At 58.1% G+C, this 23,325-nt stretch overlaps 1 protein-coding gene across 3 annotated transcripts in view; it reads right to left on the reverse strand.

The window, feature by feature from the left end:
• SLC39A11 (solute carrier family 39 member 11) overlaps positions 1-23,325 on the reverse strand; it is a 178,155-nt gene that overhangs the window by 25,051 nt on the left and 129,779 nt on the right. For all 3 annotated transcript variants that reach the window (XM_054709625.1, XM_054709624.1, XM_054709623.1), the window contains one exon: positions 16,935-17,004. In XM_054709625.1, coding sequence (XP_054565600.1) covers positions 16,935-17,004 — 70 coding nt within the window. The remainder of the gene's footprint in view (positions 1-16,934; positions 17,005-23,325) is intronic.

Genomic DNA, 23,325 nt, shown 5'->3' on the forward strand with positions numbered 1-23,325 from the left:
AAAGGGGGGACAGGGCGGCGGCCCACTGCAGCCCGAGCTCCGGATCGAGCCCCATCTCGGGGAGTGAGGACACGGCGGTGGACGCTTTAACGCCCCATCTCGGGGGCGGAGTTGGGACACTCGGGGAGAACTGGCCACGTTTTGCAGTTCTCATCCAGATGTTTGGCACGAGGTCGGCATTACCCACAATGCCCCCCGGGAGGCTGGAGACCTGGGATTTTGCCTGGAGAGAGGGGGGTGCGGAGGCCGCTGGCCAAGCCTCTGAAGTGCGGCTCGTCGGGGCTGGGAGCAGCTGTTCCCTTCCCCCGGGAGGGCGGACGGAGGGCTCCGAGGGCAGCTAAGCAGGAAGGCCCGGGCCCGGCTCTCTCAGGAAACCAAGCAACGCGGCTGAAGGACACAGACGGTTCTCGGCGCAAACAGATCACGGGCACCTCGGCACCGTGCCTGCTCTGCGTTCACACTGACTCACGCTCTTTTCCGTGCCCTGAGCCTGAGTATCAGGGTAGGAACCTGCTGTTTTTTTCTGTGTGTTTTTTTAAATAAATTTTTATTGATTTCAGAGAGGAAGGGAGAGGGAGAGAAACATCAATGATGAGAGAGAATCATCGATCGGCTGCCTCCTGCACGCCCCCCACTGGGGATCAAACCCAAAACCTGGCATGTGCCCTGACTGGAATCAAACCGTGACCTCCTGGTTCATAGGTCCATGCTCAACCACGGAGCCACGCGGGCCGGGCCGCTGTGTTTTCTTTAACCAGCACCCGGCACAGTGCTGGCACGTCGCAGGCCTTCCAGGGTGGGCCGTGGTTCTCAGCCAGGGCGATGGGGCCCCGGGGGACACGGGGCGGTGTCTGGAGGCAGTTCCGGTTGTCAGGACTGTGGGAGGGATGCCTCAGGCATCTAGTGGGCAGAGGCCGGGACGCTGGTAAATATCCTACAATGTGCAGGACGGCCCTCCGTCCTCCCCACCCCCGCCCTCCGACTAAGAATCATCCGGCCCCAAATGTCAATCATGCCAAGTCTGACGCCCACTTTTGCACAGAAGCAGAACGGGCGCCTGGGAGGGGATGTGAATGTCTCCTTTTCCAGTTTTCAGAACGGCCTCCAGCTGTCCCTGAGGGTCTGGGCCTCTGGGGTGAACACAGGCCCCTTGCTCCCCTGAGCCCCACGATCGCCCTGTCCCCAGGCCCCGGAGCTGCGGGCCGGCGCGCCTTCCTTCCCCGCGGCCTCCTCCCGCTGGGATCTGTTTCCATCGGAGTGGATCCTTTCCTGACCGTGAGGCCGCCGAGTCCCGCCCGTGGGGCCGAGGCCCCTGTCGTGTCTGCGCCTCAGGAGGGAGGGCGGCAGCATCGCAAACCCTGCTCCTCAACCGCAAACCGCCTGGACGCAAGTCCCAGCCTGCAGGGACCTCACGGCCGAGTCATACCGCGGGCAGGGCGGGCGGCCTTTTACCTGCGGCAGCTCTCGGGCAGGGGGGGAGGCCTGTTACAGTGAGACGACACAGGAGCCTCTGATGGGGACCTCCCTGCTGGGAGAGGGCAACAGCATGGGGCCTGCGGGCCAGGCTCCCGGGCCACCTAGACCCCCCAGGGCTCCGAGCCTGTCACCCACATTCTCGGTCTTGACAGCAGCACACGGGGTAAGCTTTCCTGTTCCTGCTGCGCTGAAGCCGTGTTTCTCAGGCCGAGCCGAGCACCGGACAGAGCCAGCCTTCAAGTCCTTCTCAGCAAGCAGTACCGGCTGCCCAGCCGGGCCGACGAGGGGCGTTAGAGACCGGGGCCCTGAGTGATGGGGGGAGGCTGAGTTACCTCCCACCGAGGTGCCTCTCTGGGAGGCGCTTAGAGAGGAACTCTCTGCTCGGCGACCCCCAAGCAGAGGGACCTGCTTCGTAGTAGTAAACGCCGGTATTTCTACGAGAGAGTCCGGGCTGCACGCCAGACACTGGTCTGAGCACTGGACACGCGTCACTAACGCGTTAGTGCGAGGGAGAGCCTGCCGCCATCCCCGACTCACGGACGAGGAAACCGAGGCGCAGAGACGCGAGTGACTTACTCAGGGCAGAGCCCAGCCCGGGACCAGGAAGCCTGGTTTCGGGGTCCATGTCTGTACACCGAGCTGGGCTCCTCTCCGGAGAGCAACTCCCTCACTCGCCATTCACACTAAAGAAGCAAAGGAAGCAGCCACATGCACGGGCCCCTGGGACCCAGCCAGAAGGGGACCTGAGTTTGCAGAGTGCGGGGCAGTTTACAGAGCATCTTCCTCCACTACAACCTCCAGCGGGTCCTGTGAGGCGTGACGGTCACGGCAGCCTCTGTGCACGAGGACACGCCACAGAAACAAACAAACAAACAAAAACAAAAACAAAAACTGGGGGCGGGGCGGGGGCAGAGCGCCATCTCTCTGTGTGCGATGGAATCAGCCACGAAGGACCAGGAGCTCAAGGCCCCCCTCGCACCTCAGGGTGACCCAGCAGCTCCCCTGGGGAACCCTCCGCCCCCCACCCCCACTCTCAACCCGTGCGGTTCAGCCGAGGCTGCATTCTGAGCTCCGGGATGCAGGCTGTGACCCTACTCTGGACAATGGGCGCCATTCCATCCCTCGAGCCAGTAAGGGGTTCAAGGGGGGAGTATGTGATACACGTTTGTCTAAGCAGACCCCAGGGGAGCAATGGAGAAGAGATGGCCTATCTCTGTTGGGCTTGAACCTGGGAGGACAGAGAGCTGGAGCTGTCAGCACGAAACCAGCCGCCACGCCGCCACGGACAACCTGCGGATCGAGCCTACGCTGAAGGCAGCAGAACTGAGGGAGAGAAAAGCAAGCAGAGGCCCGACGAGAGGATCTGTGCCCCTGGATCCAGCCGTGCCTGAAGCCAGCCCCCTGCGCTCTTCAGCTCTGCGAACCAGTGCGTGCTCCTTTTAGCCTAGGACAGTAGGCACTGTGGTTCTGCTTCTTACACGTGGAATACATGAAAACGATCTCACTTAAACAGCTGCAAAAGTGCACTATGCCTGTCAGGAACAGAGAGAGGAAAAGGTGGGCCCCTCTCTCCGAGCCTTGATCTCCAAGGTGAAGGTGCGCTTCAGGCGAGCGTGGGCCATGTGGTCGGCTTCCTGAACACGCTATCGATAAGCACAGCTGATCACCTGCGAATACCATAGCGCGTTCACGGAACGTGTTCCTGTGCGAGTCCCTGTGGAACCGCACAGACGTGCATTCCGTCACGCTGTGCCCCACCTGCCACGTGTAGGCCGGGGTGACAGACCGGGGGGGGGGGGGAGGGGGGGGAGAGTGGGCGGGTCGGCCCTTCTCCTCCACCTGAGGGTCAGCATCGAGGTGCGGCCTCCCGGCGGACGGAGGACTCCTGGCTCAGTGGCCACGGCTGGGCTGTGTGCCGGTTACTTCCTCACCAATTCTTGAAGGAAACCACCCACACGGAGTGGAAATCACGCAAGTATCACGGCGAGTATCCCGATGGTTCTCTTCTCCAGAGACTGTTCTCCACATTCACAGCCCTGAGGAAACAAGCCCCCGGCGATTTTCTGTGGCCGGAGACGCCTCGTCCCGTGCCAGCCCTGGGAAGTGGCCTTTCGGTGTGAGGCACCGACGGGGCAGCCGGGGCCCCGGTGTCCGTGAGCGGCTGGGACTGGCCGCCGGCCGCCCGCCGGCACCCCGGGCCTCGGGGGTGGGGCGCCACCCTGTTTGTTTCCCCGTGGATTGAATTACTCATGCCTCACCCGTCCACTTCCCCGAAACAATGTTTTCTGGATGCATTTGGAAACCCGAATCCCCGCGGTTTGTCTGGACTGGTTTCTATTTGCGGAGAAGGAGGGTCCGCCTGTGGCGGGCCGAGCCGGGCGAGGTGTGCAGCAGTCACGACACCCTGGGGTTGGGCTCCTGTCACGCAGGCCCCTGCCGTCCCCGGGACCCAAGTTCCCCGTGGAAGGCTTTTGTTCCCTTTGGGAGCTCCCAATGGGACACGGGGCGGGGGGCGGGGGGTCGGGGGGATCTTGCCAAAGCTGCCGTGTTTTTAAACCATCCTCAAATCCCGGAGAACAAGAGACACACCGCAGGCTTAAAGGGCAGCAGCAAAACAAACCATGGCTGAGCCTGTTGGTAAACAGGCCGGGAGGAGACAAGCGAGTCAGCTTGTTGGCTCTTGCCTGTCAGACAGAACCTAATGCCACGCTGTGTCTGCTTCCCTCCACCCAGGGCCCAAGTCCGAGCTTGCTTCATTTCTGTTTACAGCGAGTCTCACGGGCGGGGAGGAACGCGCCCCGCAGACCGGTGCTGCTCACCCTGAGAGGTGCGACGGTCGCCTGCAGAGACCGGGCCCGGCCCAGCATCCCTGCAGGGGAGGACCTGGGCAGCGTATTTTAAAGCTCCCGGGTGATTCCAACGTGCAGGGAGGTTGGGCACCGCGGCCCGAGAGCTACGCTATCCGACAGGGCAGCCTCGAGCCACGCGTGGCTACTGAGCACCTGCAACCTGGGAAATCCAAACTAGATGCGCTTCCAAGAATTAGCACAAAGAATAGAATGCAAAGTATATTGTTGACTATTTTGTGATATATATATATATTATAAATATATATATTTTTGTAAAAGTATATATGATTTCAGAGAGGAAGGGAGAGGGAGAGAATAGATAGAAACATCAATGATGAGAGAGAATCATTGATCGGCAGCCTCCTGCATGCCCCCTAGTGGGGATCGAGCCTGCAACCCGGGCCTGTGCCCTTGGCCGGAATCGAACCCGGGACCCTTCAGTCCCTAGGCCGAATGGGTAGAGCTATGGGGTAGATCAGAAATGTGTAAGGAATCAAGGAAAAGAAAGAAGAAAAACCTACAGGCCTTTAAGCACCTCTTAAGACCTCATCATTTCCCTTTATAAGGAGCACAAATCCCCAGTTACCCCCCCGTTGGCACACCTACACCCACACCCACACCCACAGGGACACGCATGCTTGTTCCGGTGCATCATCAGCAACTCACTGTCTTCCCACCAAGGAGAACGTGATTGGGAAGGCAGAGGCTAAGCCGTGGCTGTTAGTTGCCAAGTAAAGGTCAAAGTTCAACCGGGAAGCTTCTCTGTGTTCATTCTACTCGAGCGTGGCAAAATATCCTCCAAGTGTAACCAACGATAAAGGTTCATCATCGAGAGGCAAGTCAACAGAATGTAAAAATGGACACATAACCAAGGACAGTTTTTGCAGAACAATAACTACAAGGTAATCATCTTGGACGAGACATGATGGTCAAGTTGCTTGCTACGTCCAGTGCACTGGACCAGTCTGCTCCCCCCGTCCCCCGCCCCCAGTTCCCTGTGGCCCGGCCTGAACTCTGGACCTTGGCCAAGAATTTCTTGGGGCAGCCCCAGAAACTCTCATGCGTGATGGCGTATTTTATGGGTCCATGACTGGTCCATGGGGCGCCCAGGTACTGGGTCCAACATCATTCTGGTTATTTCTGTGAGGGTGCTTTTGGATGAGATGAACATCTTCATCGGCAGAGCAAAGCAGGGTGCCCTCCACAGTAGGGGTGGGCCTCCCCTAATCAGGTGAAGGACGGACTAGAAGAAAAAGACCAGCTCTCCCCGGAGTAGGAGAGAGTTCTCCAGCAGACCGCCTTCAGACTGGTGCTGCCCCACTGGTCCTCCTGGGTCTGGAGTCTGCCAGCCCACGCCACACCTGAGGGCTTGCCAGCCTTGATGACCCCACAAACCAATTCCTTGTAATAAACCCCTTTCTCTCTATGCACATCCTATTGGTTCTGCTTCTCCAGAGAACCGTGACGACATACCATGCCCTTCCTGAAGCCTCACTGGCAGCTGTCACCTGCTAACAGGAGGGGAGGTCTCTGGGAGGAGTCAGGGCTCCGTTTCCCACCCATGGTGGCTGCACCCACAACAGCTGCCACGCCCACATCCCGGGCTGGACCCGCAGCAGCTGCCTGGAGGGGTGCAGAAGGCACCTCGAAAGCATGGGGGAGGTGGGCTTGGACCAAACCAGCCGGATGGGAAGGAATCATGAGATAAACGGCTTTTTTCTTTCTTCTGTCACCTCCTCTTCGCCTTCCAACGGACAGGTCTGGGACGGAGCAGCTCCATTCGGCCTCTTCGAAGACATTCTCTGTGACCCAGGAGCAAGCACTGAGGTTTACTTTTTGAGAAACCAACTCGCTGGTGTCCCTTCCTATGGATTTACTTTCTTGCCTCCCCCGGGCCGTTCGCTTCCTTCCGCTGGCGCCTGCTTTTTGGGGTGTGCGCCTCCTGATAAACGTCAGTGTGTCGACTTTGCCCGAGGCTCTGTTCTCTAAGAAACCCAGACCCAGACACTCGGCCTTTTTCTTTTTCAATCCATTCGCTCGGCCAGGGAAGAGCTGAGCTCTTTTGTAGGTTGGGAGATCCCCACTGACGGGACCACGAGTGAGTACCTGGCCACTGGGAGAGTCCCTCCCTGAAGAGTCCTTCTCACCCCCTATCTCGCGTTAGACTGCATCTAATTTCCCTGGTACCCAGACCAGACAAAGACATCGCAAGAAAATAAAACGAAAGGCCAATACCTCCTATGAATGCAGATGCAAAACTTCTCAATCAAGTTCTAGCAAACTAAATCCAGCAACCTACCAAAAAATAATAACAATAAAAAAATGATTCTAAATCATAGCCAAGGGGGATTCAACACTGGAATGCAAGGTTGGTTGAACATCTGAAAACCCATGCAATCATTCCGCATCAACATATAAAAGATAAAAGCCACACAATCGCCTCAATAGATGCAGGGAAAGCATGTGACAAAATCCAACACCCGTTCATGATAAACACCCTCCACCAGTAGAAACAGTGGGAAACGTCCTTGACTGATAGAAAAAGCATCGATGAAAAGCTCACAGCTAACCTCAGGCCTCCTACGGACGGCGAGAGGCCGAGAACTCTCCCCCTCGGATGACGAACGGGACAACGGTGGCCTTCCTCTCTTTCCGCTTCACTTCCCCGTTATACTGGAGGTTCCGACCAACAACTCGATGTGAAAAATAAAATGTGGCGTCTAGATTGGAAAGGGAGACGCAAAACCAGATCTCTTTGACGATAACATGAGTTTCTGCATAGAAAATCCTAAGGAATCCACACAAAGAAATTATTAGAGCTAATAAACGAGTTCAGCACGGCTTCAGGACACAAGATAAATATAACCACCCTCCCCCCCTCCAAAAAATCAACTGCATTTCTACATTCGAACAATGAGCAATCTGAAAATGAAATTAAGGAAACAACTCTATTTGTAATAGCACTTGAAAAAAACCCACACAAAACAGCAAGGAATAAATTAAACCCAGGAGGTGGAAGACCTATACGCTGCAAACCACAGAACATTACGAAAGCGGTGCCTCCCCCCCGACCTAGAGAGCCGTGGGCTTGGGAAGCATTCATCCCCCTCCAGAGGGGACACGGAAACGGGGTGGGGGTCCCCTCTTCTCTACTTTCCTTCCAGACCCGTGGTTCTCGCGCTGTGGGGGCCTGACCCTGAGATCCGGATCAGTGTCTGAAGGGCAGACCTGGGTGCTGTGTTCTCAGGTGTGCCCGGGGTGGCTTTCCTGCCTGGTCCTCCAGCCCGAGGCTCAGGTATAGTCCCCTCCCCCCTCTCTCCATCTTCTCGGCGGGCCCACGCCCACGCGGTCTGTGACGTGGGCCGTGCCCGGGCCAACTGAGCAGCTACTGGGGATGTTAACCCGGATGCGGGAAAGGACGGTCAAGGGCAACAGCTGGCTGAGAGGGGGCTGAGGGCCCTTCGCCGAGGAGAAGGCTCTGGGCCCACAGCTGTTGGTTCCCGAGGGCCACGGTGGGTCAGGTGGCATTTTGACCGCGGGGCCTGGGCAGGCGGGCACGGTCTGAGGTGCGTGAACAGTGTGGCTTTGGGCGAGTCGCTTACTGCCACTTGTCTCCTGCATAAAACCGAGGCTCCCTGAGGTCTCTCCCCGGTGGAATGCAAAGGTATAAAAGTCCTTACGCTGAGGGGCTAAGGCCTTGGTCACCTGGCCTTGCAGGCTTCTCCCATCCCTTCTCCCTTCCCTGCACTGAACACGTATGTAACTCAGCCCTCTGCTGGCCCCCTGAGCGCCCCGTGGGGCCTCCGACGCCCCGGCCTGCGGGCTGGCGGGCTGGCGGGCATGAGGCAATGTGACCAGGGGGCGGGTGGAGCCACAGCTGGTGCGGGAGGGCCCGGCCCTGGGTTCTGCACAGAATTGAAACCTGACGACCTGGCTGATGGAATTACCCCGAAGAAAGGAAATTTGTCTTTTAAGAACAAGCGAGAGGCTGATGACTGAAGTCCCAAAGAATTCTGTGGTTGAACCTTTTTTTTTTTCGGCTGTTTGTTTTCTGGCACAATCTGTCTCTGTTTCGGAGCCGCGTGACAAAGGCCTCTTTCTTAGGACAGTTTAATAGCTCCATCGCGGGGACGGCGCTGCCTCTCCCGGGCCGGCGTCTGAAGGCGGCCGCGGGAGGAAGGAGACAGCCGGGGCTTTTCTCCCACTTGGTCCAAACCGAACACAGAGCGACTTGGGGGTGCGGGGGGACGGCGGGGGGCTGGAGGGGAGAAGAAGAAACAACAAAACCTTCACCTCCTCCTGAAATAAAAAATGAAAGGATGGGAAAACAGAATGTGTCGGGATAGAAAAGAGTGGATTAAACAGTGATGCTCAGGGCTTGGGGTCCATGTGGGGGGAGGTGAAGGAAGCTGCCAAGCGGGAGGGCGGGGTGGGGGGTGGGGGGAGGAGGCTGGGAGACCCTACTATGAGTTCACTGTGGCCGCAGTAACAAGGGACCACCAACTGGGAGGCTGGCGATGACGGAGCCTCACCGTTCTGGAGGCTGGAGGTCCAGCATCCAGGGGCCAGGGGGCGGGCTCTAGGGAAGGCTCCCACCTCACCTCCCGCTCCTGGGGGCAGCTGGCAACCCTCGCATTTCTTGGCTCGTGGCTGCATCCCTCCAACCTCCGCCTGTCCTTCCGGGGCGGGAGGTCCCTCCCTCCGTGTGTCTGTGTGTCTGTCGCACGGCGTTCTCCCCTGTGAGTGTGTCTTCTCCTGGACGTATCAGGACACCAGTCACGTGGATGCAGGATCCCCTACGCCAGCACGACCTCACCTTCGCTGATTACGTCTGCGGAGACCCTGCTGCCCAGGGGCCGGGGGTCAGGACTTCAACGTGCCTTTCTGGGGGATGTAATTCCACCGCAACACCTTCGTTCTAAAAACCCGGGGCTCCTACTCGGCCAACCGCCCCGTCTTACCCCACCTACAGCCCAGGCCACTCTTGCTCTGGTGTTCTCCCCTCCCGATGATCCGGCCCGTCCGTCCATCTGCTTCCCAGGAGCGTGAGGCCCCAACAGTGGCCGCCGGGCCATCTCCACCCCGTCTCTCAGGAGATCGCCCCTCCCTGCCCTCAGCATCGCCCGCGTGAACGAGTGCTTCCAATGAGGGGGCTGAAGGGCTGTCCTTCCCTGGGGCCTCGCGTCCTTCCATTCCTCAACGTGCCAGGGGAGAGGGGGTCTCATAGACGCGTCTGACAAGAGGAGCAGAACTCCAGCTGGTGCAGGAGGGTCTGTGGTGGGAGGTCAGACACTGCAGCCGAGCCGACCCACCACCTGTGCCACTCCAGGGGCAGCTCTGGAACCTCAGGGTCACAGCAGCCACGGGAGACGTGGGAGGCGGGAGAGGGCGGGCCTGGCCGGGCCTGGCTGCCTGGGTTAACTTCCTGCCCCGCCCCTCACTGCCGTGTGCGTCAGGGGGTGTTCCCACTTCTCCTCCTGGGGGCGCTGTGAGGACTCGCTGAGGCAGGAGTCCGGGAGCACAGATCTGCAGGGGAGCGCGCTCAGCGGATGCTGGCTCTCGGGATGGCTCTGGGTGCCCGAGGCAGGGCGGGGTCCGAGCCGGCACAGGCGGCTCATTCACGGGCGAGGCATCAGACGGACCTCCGGCAAACCCTGACTCCGGGGAGGGCAGAGGCCAAAGTGAGGCATGGAAACAGCTTGCGATGCCAGCTCTCCCTGCCCGTCCCCACCGAACGGCCCAGTGGCCTTTCTCGGCTCCCCGTGAAGCAGACACCCCCCAGCCCCCCGGGCCACGCCTGGGCTCCCTCAGGGGCCTGCGCTCTCTGCCTTGGGTTGCCTGTCACAGCCACGCAGGAGGGTGGCTAGGGCAGGATGGAACCCAGGAGAGAAGAGCGCGTGCGGCTTCCGGCGCCCGGGAAAGCCACAGAGAAGCCACACTCCCCTCCCACAGGGCCCACGGGGGCCGCACCTCCCCCAGGCGGCTTCGGGCGGAACAGAGCCACCTTGTGCAGAGATGCGTCCCCTGCCAAGATGTCCGGCCCTGTCGCCAGGGACTTGGGTGGGAGTGGCCGGACAGCGTGGCGGAGGGAGGTGGGGGTCACAGCATAAATAGCCCCTTGTGCGGCTGACGGGGGGGGGGGGGGGTGGGGTGGGCGGGGGTTCCCATACAGAGGAGGCAGCCCTGTGCCTTCCTCCTTGCTCTGGGAGTGTAACTGTGAGGTCACGTGGCGGGAGGCAGGAGGGGCCGCCGCTGGGAAACCACCGCAGGGTCCCAGGCATCGACGCCCTGTGCACAGAGACCGGGCACCCCGGCCCTGCGTTTGCGCAGAGAACAGAGGAGGAACCCGGCCCTGCTCCCCGCAACGGGGAAAGCACACACCGCACACGTCCGCTCATGCACACGCGTGTTCACAGCAGCCCTGTTTATAACAGCCAACAACAAGTGCGAACGACCCAAATGCCCACCAACGAGTAAGCGGGTTTATACAATGTGGTCCAGACACACGATGGGCTCAGTGACACACGGGGACATGCGGGGACTGAATGGATGGATGGGTGGATGGATGGATGGATGGATGGGTGGATGGATGGATGGATGGATGGATGGATGGGTGGATGGGTGGATGGGTGGATGGATGGGTGGATGGATGGATGGATGGATGGATGGATGGATGGACAGCACATAAATCTAGGACTTGGTTATTTGTTACCTAAAATGGCCCATGAGAAATTGCCTCGCCTTCGCCTGGCTTCAGCCTGGTGTCCAGCAAGCTGAACCCCGTCTCTTTACTTCCAGGAATGATACATACATGACGTTCTTGTTTAAAGGTCATTACAAAAATGATTATGTTCCCCCTAAAATGACATAAAAATCCTACTGATTTCGGGGTGCATGGAGGGCAGGACTCAGCGCCTCTCCTTCCCTCTGCCGGTGGAGAGTGCTTCCTGCCCTCCTCTGCCCGTTTCCCATCAGCCCCTCCTCTCTGCAGGGCACCGCGCTCTGTGCTCTTCTCTGACACCGGAAGATAAATGAGATGATGATGGACACTTGTTAAGTGCTGGATTCAGTGACGGGTGGAACATCGGGGTCAAAAGAGCTGGAATAGGAAGATGCTACTCTTCTGAAAACGCACAGAGCATTTTTACAAACTTGTATACACCGAGTGGCCAGATTGTTATGATCTCTGAACGCATAATAATCTGGCCACTCAGTGTATAGCCTATAGAATAAAAGGCTAATATGCAAATTGTCCCCTCGACCAGGAGTTCAACCAGCAGGCAGGCGGGCCAACCGCCCATGTCCGCTCCCCCTGGCCAGGCTGGCCGGGCCCCACCCATGCACGAATTCATGCACTGGGCCTCTAATATATATATATATATATATATATATATATATATATATATATACACACACACACACACACACACATACACACACACACACACACACACACACACACACACACACACTGAGTGGCCAGATTATTATGCGTTCAGAGATCATAATAATCTGGCCACTCAGTGTATATACATGCACAGTCCTGAGCACCTGCAGGTATGACTTCTGGGTAAGCCCCACACTGTCTTCTCTGCCTTGTGCACCTACCTTTGTCATTCATCCTAAGTCACCTACCAAGCGATGACACAGAACTACCACGTGGTGGCGCTGTCTGCCAACCACTGCCTGCCAACACTCTCTGCTCCCACCATCCCTTGATGATGCAGGGGAAGGCCACCCGTGCGTGGGAGGACTGGAAAGAGATTTCAGAGGAGCTGCCTACAGACTACGCTAGAATCCCAAGCAAGGTAGTTTGATGGGTTCAAGAGAAGGGCTTGCTTGCATACAATACAATTGAGAGCTCAATGTGCTATCGCAAATAAACAACCGCACAAGGATTTACGTCTAATCCTGCCAAAGTGACTGACGGGCGGGTGGGGCAGGGGGAAGGGGGACGAGGAGAGTGTGTGTGTACTGTTCTGCAGGGAAAGGCGTGGGAGTGGTGGGGTCCGGGTGGAAGAGTACCTCCTCCGCGAGGCACCTTCCTGACTCCCCACGCTGGGGGGTTCCACTTCTCGGGCCCAAGGCCACTCTCCAGGAAAACCAGGCTGGACTCTGGCTGCCCTGGGGAAGGGTGAGACCCCATTCAGCGGGCAGGGAGGAGGTCAAGATCGGCAGCCTTGAGGAAGGGAGTCTCCCCAGAACTCTCCAGAAGCCGGAGAACTGGTCCCTGCTGCAGGCGGGCTGGGGGCACCTCAGAGCAGCGTGCGGCGTGGAGGCAGCTACAGCAGCTCGCTCCTTACAAGACGCTTGAGTGAACAGGAAGGAGAACGCCTTATTTCAGCTCTAAGGCCCCTCCCCCCACAACCAAGTCTCCCCTTCAACGTCTCTACGCGTAGCGTGCAAACCTGTTTTCACAAGCACGCCGGAACCAAAGTGGGGGTCTCCTTGGACACAGAGGCACCCAGGGGTCATAGGTCTCACGCGTGCAGGAACACGCATCACTGGCCAACATGGTCCAATGACCAGCAAACTGTGTCTGCTGCTATCTTTGTCTCTAAACAAATAGCTGCTTAGTTGACGAATGGCTGCTGTCTTAAATGTCTGTTAATATATTAACATACATATTGGTTTTTGAGTCGGGCCAATATGGATGTGTCTGACTTACTCTTGGATCTGGGAGGCAAATGTATACTTTAAAATTTAAAGTATAAAATATAATGCCCGTCTGGTGAGGCTCAGTGGTTGAGCGTCGACCTATGAACCACGAGGTCATGGTTCGATTCCCGGTCAGGACACATGCCCCAGGTTGCCGGCTTGATCCCTAGTAGGAGGCAGCCATTCCATGATTCTCTCTCACCATCGATGTTTCTCTCCCTCTCTCCCTCTTCCTTCCTCTCTGAAATCAATAAAAAAAATATAATAGAAAAGTATGTTAAGGCCCCCACACATAACTAATGAGCTATCTTGGGTCCGAATGCAGGCTGGTCTACTCGGCACTCTTCGCGGAGTACGGTGGAGGTGTGTTTTGTGGATTATCCACGGCATACGGTGAGATCACAGCCCCTTGGTGACACGCAGCCTGCTCCAGATGCCTGCTGCGTGTCACCGAGGAGCTGTGACCTCGCCGTGTGTGAGGGCGTGGCCACGGACCACAAACACTCAGTGGACGCTTAAACAGGCAGTAACACGTGAAGCCAGATGACTTGGCACCAGTGACCTGGCCCTCCCTGCGGGTGTGAATCGTGCCCACCGCTGAGCCAAGCGAGAGCTGGGGGCAGGCTTCCTTCCTGGGAAACATGTCCTCCGGGGGCACTTCAGAAAGGAAACGTCTGTCTCTGCAGCAGCCAACTCCCCGGGGACATGCGGCCTGAAGCCGCTCTTTGTAGTGAGACCAAAGGAACGTGCGAGGGCCCAGATCAGAGAGAAGGAAGCTGCGTCCCCCGTACACTGCGGCTGCCCTTTGCTGGCTGAGAGCCTTCATCACTCAGGGGCGGTGGCCTTGGGAACGAACGGGCCTCACACAAGCTCTCTGATGAGGAAGGAAGGTGGCCGGAGAGGAAGAGGATGTTGGAGAGGGCTCCAGAAAGGTGACGTAACAGCATCTGACCACTAGATGGCAGCAGCCGCACACACAGTATCCGCCAGGGGCCTGTCTGTCCTGGTGCCTTCCTGGAGGATGTACTGGCTACTTTTCTCTTCTCTTGAGAGCGGGTCTGAAGCCACAGGTGAGGGAAGAGCCCCTCCTGGTTCCAGAGGCACAGGAAACAGAAGGACTTCGCAGAAAATGCTCACGCTGCCAGCACGTTTGATGATGACTCAGAACTGGCACCGTGGGCCGCGTGCACCGATTAGGGGTCTCCACGCTCTTTCTGTAAAGGGCCAGAGAGCAACTCTCTCCGGCTCCAGCCTTCAGAGGCGGTGGCAGTTACGCAACTCGACCATCGCCGCACACGGGGGACGGGGGTGTGGGGGGAGCTGCAGACAACGGGGAAATGATGGGTGTGGCTGTGTTTTAACAAAACTTCATTTACAGAGACGGTGCTGGGCCGACGTCAGCCCACGACCACAGGCTGCGGACCCCCCCCCCCCCACCACTAAAGGAACAGGACCATCTAACCAGCCCAGCTGGCTGGGTCCACGTGGAGCCCAGGCACCTGCTGGGTAACCCTTTTCTTTGCCCGAAGCCACACAAGTCTGTTTGCTCTCCTCTCAGCCCCTTCCACGGCACCACGAGGTTACCTTTGTTCCCCAGATGCCTGAACTTGACTTCTCCCTTCTCCTTCTGCACAAAACCAGCTGGCAAAGGCCACCAGCAGGTTCTGCATTTAAACCCTCTTCCTGCCACCAGTCCCTCCTCGTCCCCACCCTCGTCAGACGCACCTTCCTGTGGGGCTAAAACACCCTGGGTGGTAATAACCGTTCCCCGCTGAGCTTCTCCGAGCTGGTCCATGTCCCTCCCCTCCCCCAATTTACCCCACGGGAGTCAGTGTCTAAATCATCTCTTGGGCTTTGTCATTTCCCCGAGTAGGCCCCATCATGGTTGCCAACTTTCCACCCTCCACCCCCCACCTTCCTTCCCACAAGGCACCGTGGGAACTCCGTCTCGGTGACACGTCTACCCACCGGCCCTGGCAATGCCTTCGGACCTCCCTGCTCACCCATTACCTGCCCTCAGCAGTGACTGCCCAGCTGACTGCCCACACTCCTGAGGAAACACGCCCCCTCTGTGAAGCGCCCCCGAGGCGAGGGGAGAGCTTGCCCGGGGTCCACTGGCTTCTTAGATGATTTGGTTTGAATCCCTCCCTTGAAGCTTAAGCTGCGCTGATCTGGGGGTGCCTGTGGGGCAGGCTGCCCACTGACAACTCATTCGGGCAATCTCCTATTATCGACGTTCCATTATGTCGCAGGGAAGTCAGACTGTGGCTGGCACGTCACGTGTGGGGCTCTTCCGACTTCCTCTGGGGCTCGCCGCTCCGATCCATTTAGAAAACACGCACACGTGTGCGTGAAGAGGAGGGGAGTCTCCCGGCGGCTGGGCTGGGGGACGGCCGATGCCCGCTCGGTACATGGTGTTCGTTTTTCATCCGTTTGACGGGAGCGAGAGGGGGGCATGGCTCTCGGCCCCCCTGACGGAGGCGCTTCCTGCCGCGTCTTCCTGTCGTTCCAAGGGTCCCTCTTCAGCCGTCGGAGCCGTGTTGCTAGGCGCTCGGGGACGCAGTGTCATCATGTCAGCCCCGCCGCGTCTCCCGTCTCCGTCACCGAGGACTGACCTGTACTCCGTAGCTGGCTTTCCGCCCCCAGGTCTGGTTTGTCTGGTGCTAAAATTGCAATGCCTGCTTCCCCGGCATCAGCGTTCACCTGGCACCCTGCTTCGTCCTTTATTCTTAACCTTCCCGGGTCGTGTGGGAGGGCGCCGCCTCCTCGTCCCACGGGCCTGGGGTTTTAGAAGTAAAACCCATCATCTCCCCTAAACCACGTGCTCAGTCATCCCACGACTTTGTTTCTGCACCCCGCCCCCAGCAGCTAGTCTGTCTTTCTTTCCTTTCCTTCCCTCCCCACCCCCCTCTCCTTCCCTCCCTCCCTTCTACCCTGCAGTCCCCATCCTCCCACGAAACCAGGCCTGTAGCTTGAGCTGAGGGCAGAGCAATCTTACGTTTTACCGACCAAGAGTACGATCACAGGCGTTCGCAGAGGAAGAGCACCAATCACGAACCCGACATGGATTTATGTGAGGCAAATGGGCTGAGGGGTAGGACTGCCTGGGGGAGACCTCTTTCCCCGTCTGCGCCTGTGTTACAGGGAGCCCCCCCACTCCCCGCCCGGCCCCAGTTCCTCTGGACACAGAGAGGATGATGACAGTCACAGCTGTGACGGGGGTGGCGTGTGATGGCATGAAATCCCCCCGGGGACGCTGTTTAACAGAGGTCTGTGAGGCTGTACACACGGAGGCCAGTCCCCGTCCCCGTCCGAGGGTCTGAGGGTCCGAGGGCTTAAGTAACTCAGGGAGCACCTGCTTGGTCAAGGGAAGGGCGGAGCTGGGTGGAGGGGCTTTTGTGCTACTTTCTTCGGGAATATTTAGGGGGATTGGCAGCAAGTGCAGGCGACGGGATAGAGGGACATCGGCGTTGATGTCTCGAAGTCACGGGAGATGAGGTGCCACCAGACTGGAAGCCCGGCCTGAGCAGCGGGCGTGCCCGGGGCACAACTGTGTGGCTCCTCCCCGCCCCCCTCCCCACACTGCCCGACTCTGAAGCTCATCCGGTTCTAACCGAAGCCAACACCACAGGCTGTGCCGCAGGACAAGGAGCCGAACTCCCGCTCCCCCCTCCCGCCCCCCACGCCCGGTGCTAGGAAAACAGCCACAGGCATCACGTTTCTCACACGCTGAAGGCGCCTCCCACCTCCTGTCCCATCCGAGTTCCTCCTCGGGCAGCAGGTTCAGGGAGGGCGCTGGCGTGGGGGGAGGAACGTCCTGGGAGTCCCACAGGCGGAAGGAGAAACTGAGGACAAAAACTTCCAACCCAGGACGCGCGGCGCACATGTTTGGGGCTTCATGGAGCGGCTGGGGGTGCAGGGCCGGGAGCCAGGGCAGCAGGGGAGGCCTACCTGGCGCTCTCGAAGGTGGCTGACGCCGTCTTCTCCACCGCTCCGAACCCGACGCCCACAGCGAGGCCCTCTGAAACAGACACGAGAAGAGCGGGCGGGGTTAGGGATGGTCTTCCCCCCACCCCATGCTCACTGCCGCCACCGTCAGCTCCCCCGGCACCAGGCCCCCAGTAACAGGAATCCCACGCGGCGGCGGGAGCCTAAACCGGGGCCAGCGGCCACCCGCCCGGCCCGAGTCCAGCTCACTGCCTGTTTCTGTGGGGCCTGCAAGCCAAGGGCAAGTTTTACACTTTGAAGTAGTTGAAAAAGAGATCCAAAGGAGAACATTTCACGACCCATAAAAATGACATGATCTCAGTGTGCATAAATAAAGTTTTATTGGCACGCGGCAGTTGACGAGTTGTCCGTGGCTAGTTGGACGCTCCATCAGCAGAAATGAGTAGTTGGGACAGAGACCGTGTGGACTGGTAACCTGAAATATTTACCACCCGGCCCTTCACGGGAAGAGTTTGATGACCCCTGACCTAAACATGCAGGGGTTTTTTGTTTGTTTGTTTTTATTTTTATTTATTGTCTAAAGTTTTACATATGTCTCCTTTTTCCCCAATTGACCCCCGCCCCAGTCATTCCCACCCCGGGCACGCCCCCACCACCCCAGTGTCTGTGTCCATTGGTTACGCTAATATGCATGCGTACAAGCCCTTTGGTTGCTCTCTAACCCCCGCCCCTCCCCTGCCATTTGTCTCTGGATCTATTCTTGTTCATCAAAGTATGTTGATCATTATATCCCACGTATGAGTGAGATCACGTGATCTTTATCTTTCTCCGACTGGCTTATTTCGCTTAGCACAGTGCTCTCCAGCTCCATCCATGCTGTCACACGCAGGGTTCTCTCAGCTCACGAGCGAGACGACCAGGGGTGGCACGGTGGCCGGATGATGTCGTCTGAGGAGCCATCCTCAGATGGCAGAGACTGTCACCGCCGGAGGAGGTGTGGCTGGGTCCAGCGTGAAGCGTGGGGATGGACAAGAAGACGCGCCGAGTCCTGCCCAGTGGGGCTGTGCGCCTGCCGAGCTCGCCATCACCCTGGCTGGGACCAAATGTGGAGCACGTTCCTGATGGAGAGGTAGAGGCCATGGAGAAGCTGGGGCCCGTCCCAGGGGCCTGGGGCCAGTGGGTAGAACGCACGCGAGGACACTTCCTGACCCCACGGGGAGCGCCGCCTCCATCCAACAGGAAGCAGGGTCACCAGGGCGGGGCAGGCTCCAGGCCAAGGGCGCGGGGGCCAGGAGGGACCTTGTAGTGAAGAGGGAAGGAGGGCAAAACCTACTGCGTGAGCATCTCCCCTATGGATCCGGATCCGAGGGCAGGGACGGGGGCTCGGAGAGCCCAGGGGGCTGTGAGTCTGAGGCCTGGCTCTTCCCTCTCCACAGCTGGTTGTTCTTCCCCTTTTCTTCCAGAAACGTCCGCAAGGGGAGGAGCCATGACTCCAGGGGGTTGGGGGGTGGATATCTGTTCAACATTCTCAGGTTTGCCCGATGCACCCGACGAGCTTCAGAAAGGGGTGGGCAAGAAGAGAGTCCCACGAGGAGCCGGATGGGGTGAGAGCCGGATTCAGGGGGCGCTGCGCTGGGCAGGTCTAACCCCAGGCTCTAACTCCACGGGGAGGAGGCAGCCTCTGTCCCTGCGGCCCCGGAGTTTCATGCACTGCCCGCGCTCACGGTCACGAGAATACGAAGTCAGAGGACATCGGAGATGCCTCCCGCTGGCCCCTGCTACCTTCAGGATGGGGGGTGGGAGGAGCAGCCCAGTGTTTACAAACCGACTGTTCTCAACACAGCGGAGACCACAGCCCCCTCCCCCGCAGGGCAGAGGTGGGCCGCGGGGAGAGGTGTCAGAAGCTCGGGAGGCACTAAGGCTGTTCCCTGACACAAGAAGGGCAATCCCCTCCCTTTGAAAAAAATCTGTGGGATTCCCCCCCCACCCCCCACCCTAAACCAAGCATGTGAAACTCGCGGCCCACAACGAATATTTTTGCGAGCCAGCCAATATAACGGTATGCAAGAAATGTTTTCATAAAAATTCCGTAACTTCATTTTTACAATATCCTGCTGTACATAAATATTAATAACGAACTGCAATGTTCACTAATGGCTGATTACTATAATTTCCCTTACGCGCAGGCGCAGCATTTCTCCCCACTAATACCAGCAGCGAATACTTTAGCAGCCGATGGCCACGTCATTAGTCTTGGACTGACTTGTTTGGTGTGCACAACAGGAAATATTTCGCTTTCAGAGAACAAGAAAAATAGGTTTATTTGCGTTACGCTTATTAATTTGTGCCGTTATTCAGTGTCTGGTAAGTTAATGTTCAAGGAAAATATCAATTTTTATGAAAACGTTCCATTGGTTTATGTTAACAATTACTCATTTATTTCAGCCCTTTGTATTCAGCATGTCTCTATCGAATAAACGTACGTTTCTCTGAAAACTGAAGCTTTTTTTTTTTTTGCGGCCACATCCACTTACGCCTTGTTTACGTGGCCCGTGGGAGCCTTTGAGTTTGACATGCTGCCCGAAACCACAAACAACAGCTGGTTGGCTCTTTTGTTAGAGATTTTGCTCCAATTAGGGGTTTTAATGTAAACGACAGTGCAGCCCGGAGCACTAGGACCCACGGTGATTCGCGGAGGGATGCTTTCTGCTTATTCAGCGTGTAGCCCAGCACAGGGGTTTACATACATGCTCACACCAGCTCTGGGAGGGTGGGGAGGAGAAAGGGCCTGCCCAGCATGAAGGGGCAGGGGCAGGCCTCGAACCCCAGCCTCCCCGTCTCGGCCCACCGACCTTGGCTGACCTTGGCTGTGGCTCCCTCCCAGGCACAGGCAGCTGGCTCCTGAACCTCGTTTCCTGAAGAGGTCGGGACAAAGCCAGGGCCTTGTCTCTCCGCCCGCCCCGTGCCTTGGCCAGGGCGATGTGCACCTTGGCCGTCCCATTCTGTGGCGGGTGGCCACGGAGCAGGTCTGTCCTCCCCGCTCTCCTGGGGCTCCGGGGCGGGGGGGGGGGGGGGCAGAGGAACCACCCCCCTGCCCCAAAAGCACAGGCTGCCCAGGGAGGCAGCCAACTGGTCCCTGTGACTTAGAAAGGGGGAGAGGAAGAAGAGGTCACGGCAGGGGAGAAGGTCAAGGTCCTCGGGTCTGAAGGTGGACAAATACCTGAGAGTCAAACGAATGAGAAACCAAGAACCGAAGACCAGAACGAAGGCGGGAAACGAAGACGAGAATGGAGAATGGCAGCGAGAGCCCTCCGGGCGGGGAGGGAGCGAGGAAAAATGCCAGGAGAGCTCACACCCCAGGTGTCCCGGCGAAAAGTGCAAATTAGGAAGGTAATTACGACAATCTGACAATCTGACAATCCGAAGGGACCGGGATATTATTAGTCAGCCACGGCCTCTGTTCACAGCTACGGCCATTAACTCGGGTGCAAAGAGGGGAGCACACGGAGCCTGGGGTGAGGAGTCCGGGTCAGGAGGACAAACTTGACAATCAGCCTGGCGCTCAGCTGGCCCGCTCGTCTTCTCCAGCTGCTGTAAGGAGGATGAGGGGGGGCGTGTCTGCCTCTCCCTCTCCCCATCCCCCCTGAATCTCCCCTTCCTCATCCTCCACTGGGGAGGAGCCAGGACGGGGCTCACACCTCACACCTGGAGCATCGGCTAAGTTCTTGTAAAAACCGAAGGGCCGAGGTGCTTTGCTCCCGGGATGACGAGCTCGGGCAGGCGCCTCACTGGTGCACCTGGGGGAGGCCGGCCCGCGGGCGGGAAGATGGGGAGCAGCCTCTGCCCACGGACACATGCCCAGGTCCTAACCGGTCACTCATGAAAGCATCGGCTGCTGGAAGGAACGTGGGAGCCACGAGGAGGGGCACGCCTACCCCCAGCAGCAGCAGCAGCAGCAGCAGGCACCGCCCAGGGTGCTGGGCGGGCTCAGCCTTGTATCTCCTCCGCTCCTGCCCACCTGGCTCCGTCACTGATCCGGGAGGGGGAGGTGTCCCCTCATACTACACAGGTGTGGTGCCCACACCACAGGGTGGCGTCCTGACCTTCAGCGTCGGGAGAGGCACCGTCTGGCTTAGGCACTCCACGGGGCAGGCCTGGTCTTTATGCCCACCCTGCCACAGAGGGCCCTGGAAGCTGGCAGAGCCCTGCCAAGGGCAGGAATGATCAACTCAGGGTTACCTTCTTGAAAATGCAGTTGGACAGACTTTTTAAAAATTATACGTGTTTATTGATTTCAGAGAGGAAGGGAGAGGGGGAGAGATAGAGAGAAACATCAATGATGAGAGAGAATCATGGATCGGCTGCCTCCTGCACGCCCCCTACTGGGATCGTGCTCTCAACGCTGGCATGTGCCCTGACCTGGTATCGAACCGTGACCTCCTGGTTCATAAGCCGACACTCGACCACTGAGCCATGACAGTCGGCTGACACACTTTCTTAACACGAATTACTAACTCTGCTGTTCATATTGGGTGAAGTTAGGTGTTGGGAAGTATGAGCAATGGAGGTGTTCCGGAAGAGGAGAAATCAATTCCAATCCTCATCCATATCAATCAAGCCACGCCTCAGGGCTTAAGGGCTGCGAATAATGGAAGATTCTCTAGCAGGAACCCTCCAATTCAGGAGCCGCCTCCTAACTCACGGGGCAGGTGTGCTTTCCACATGCCACTGAGTCCAGTTGGGCTCCGCCTACACAGTGACGGCCCGGAAACTGCTGCCTCCTGGACGGGCGCCCCAGGACAGCGGGGAGCAGGCACCCCTGGCGGGCGTGGGTGAGGACGCGCTGACACAGCCACTTCTCTCAACAGCCGGTGCAGGCGTCTCGTTACACACCCACCCACGTCCGAGAGTCGATTTCAATTTGCTTTCGACAATCTGTTTTTGACAACCAAGCTGAGATCAGACCCCTGTGTTCCCACAGAGAAAAGGGGAGAGGAGGCCAGAGTGGCCACAGAGTGTGCTGGGCAGTGCCAGCCGACAAGCCCTGCCTCGTGCCGGACTCATACCTATGGCCATCCTCCCATCCCACCCTAAAGGGTGGACCTGCAGGCCCAGGGACAGATCAGGCTGGTGGGGGGGCCAGACAGCCCCTCTCCGTGGTCTGCGCCCCAAGCCCTCGGTCCAATCGCCTGGCCGCCGAGCTTCCCCTCGCCCCTCCAGGGGCCCCGTGTGCAGGGAAGCGGCTGGCGGCTCCGATCTGACCAATTCACATGCACGTGGACAAGGCGGTGCCCTGGGACCTCGTAAGCTAACAGATCCCGGGGCTGTAGGGAGCCCTGACACCCCGAGAAGCTCGGCCATGAGTCCTCTCACCGGCAAGGCTGGGTTTTCTCCACCATGAAAAGCCTCCCCGCATGGCTGTGCTCACCCGTTACATCTCGGACATCTGTGTCTACACACTGGACGGTTGTTCTTTTTGTGTGTGTGGTGTGTTTTTTTAAAAAAATTTTATTGATCTCAGAGAGGAAGGAAGAGGGAGAGAGGGAGAAGAGAGAGAGAGAGAGAGAGAGAGAACCATCAATGATGAGAGAGAATCATGGATCGGCTGCCTCCTGCACACCCCACCTTGGGGATGGAGCCCACAACCCGGGCATGTGCCCTGACCGGGAATCGACCCTCGACCTCCTGGTTCATAGGTCAAGGCTCAACCACTGAGCCACGCCGGCCAGGCTGGAGGGTTGTTTTTTATTCAACCTTGCTGGTGACCGGTGTGGCCTGTCATCCAGAACATTCTTATCAGTCTGTCCATTTAGTTTTGTTGTTGTTGTCAATCCTCACTGAAGGGTATTTTTTCCATTGATTTTCAGAGAGAAGGGAAGGGAGACAGGGATGGGGAGAGAGAAGGAAAGAGAGAAGCATTGATGTGAAAGGCACCGCGACTGGTTGCCGACCAGGGCTGGGCTAGAACCTGCAACCCAGGTACGTGCCCTTGAGCGGAAATGGAACCCACAACCCTTTGGTGCGGGGTGGACGCTCTAACCACTGAGCCTACCAGCCAGGGCTAACTTTTTTTTTAACTGGCAATTATCTTATTAATTTCGAAGAACTCTTGCTTCTCTCCTGATGGCTCCTTTTTCATTAGAGTGCGTGCTTGCCTTGTGGATAGAGCAACATCCACTCCAATCGGCGGAACGCAGCACTGAGAACGCTTAGTCTGCTCTGGTCTCCTGGGGCTGTTTTCTCCCGGGTAAGCTGGTCCTACTTATGTGGGTCCTTCTTTCCCACTCGCTGGGTTTTCCTCAAATGCTGATCCTCTGCTCTGGGAGCGTATTCATGGGCACAGCACGAGGCTGGTTAGGGAGCCAGACAGGGTTTCTTCCGAGGTCACGTAGAT

This window comes from Eptesicus fuscus, chromosome 20 (genome assembly GCF_027574615.1).
Source record: "Eptesicus fuscus isolate TK198812 chromosome 20, DD_ASM_mEF_20220401, whole genome shotgun sequence".
In the NCBI taxonomy this organism is placed as follows: Eukaryota; Metazoa; Chordata; class Mammalia; order Chiroptera; family Vespertilionidae; genus Eptesicus; species Eptesicus fuscus.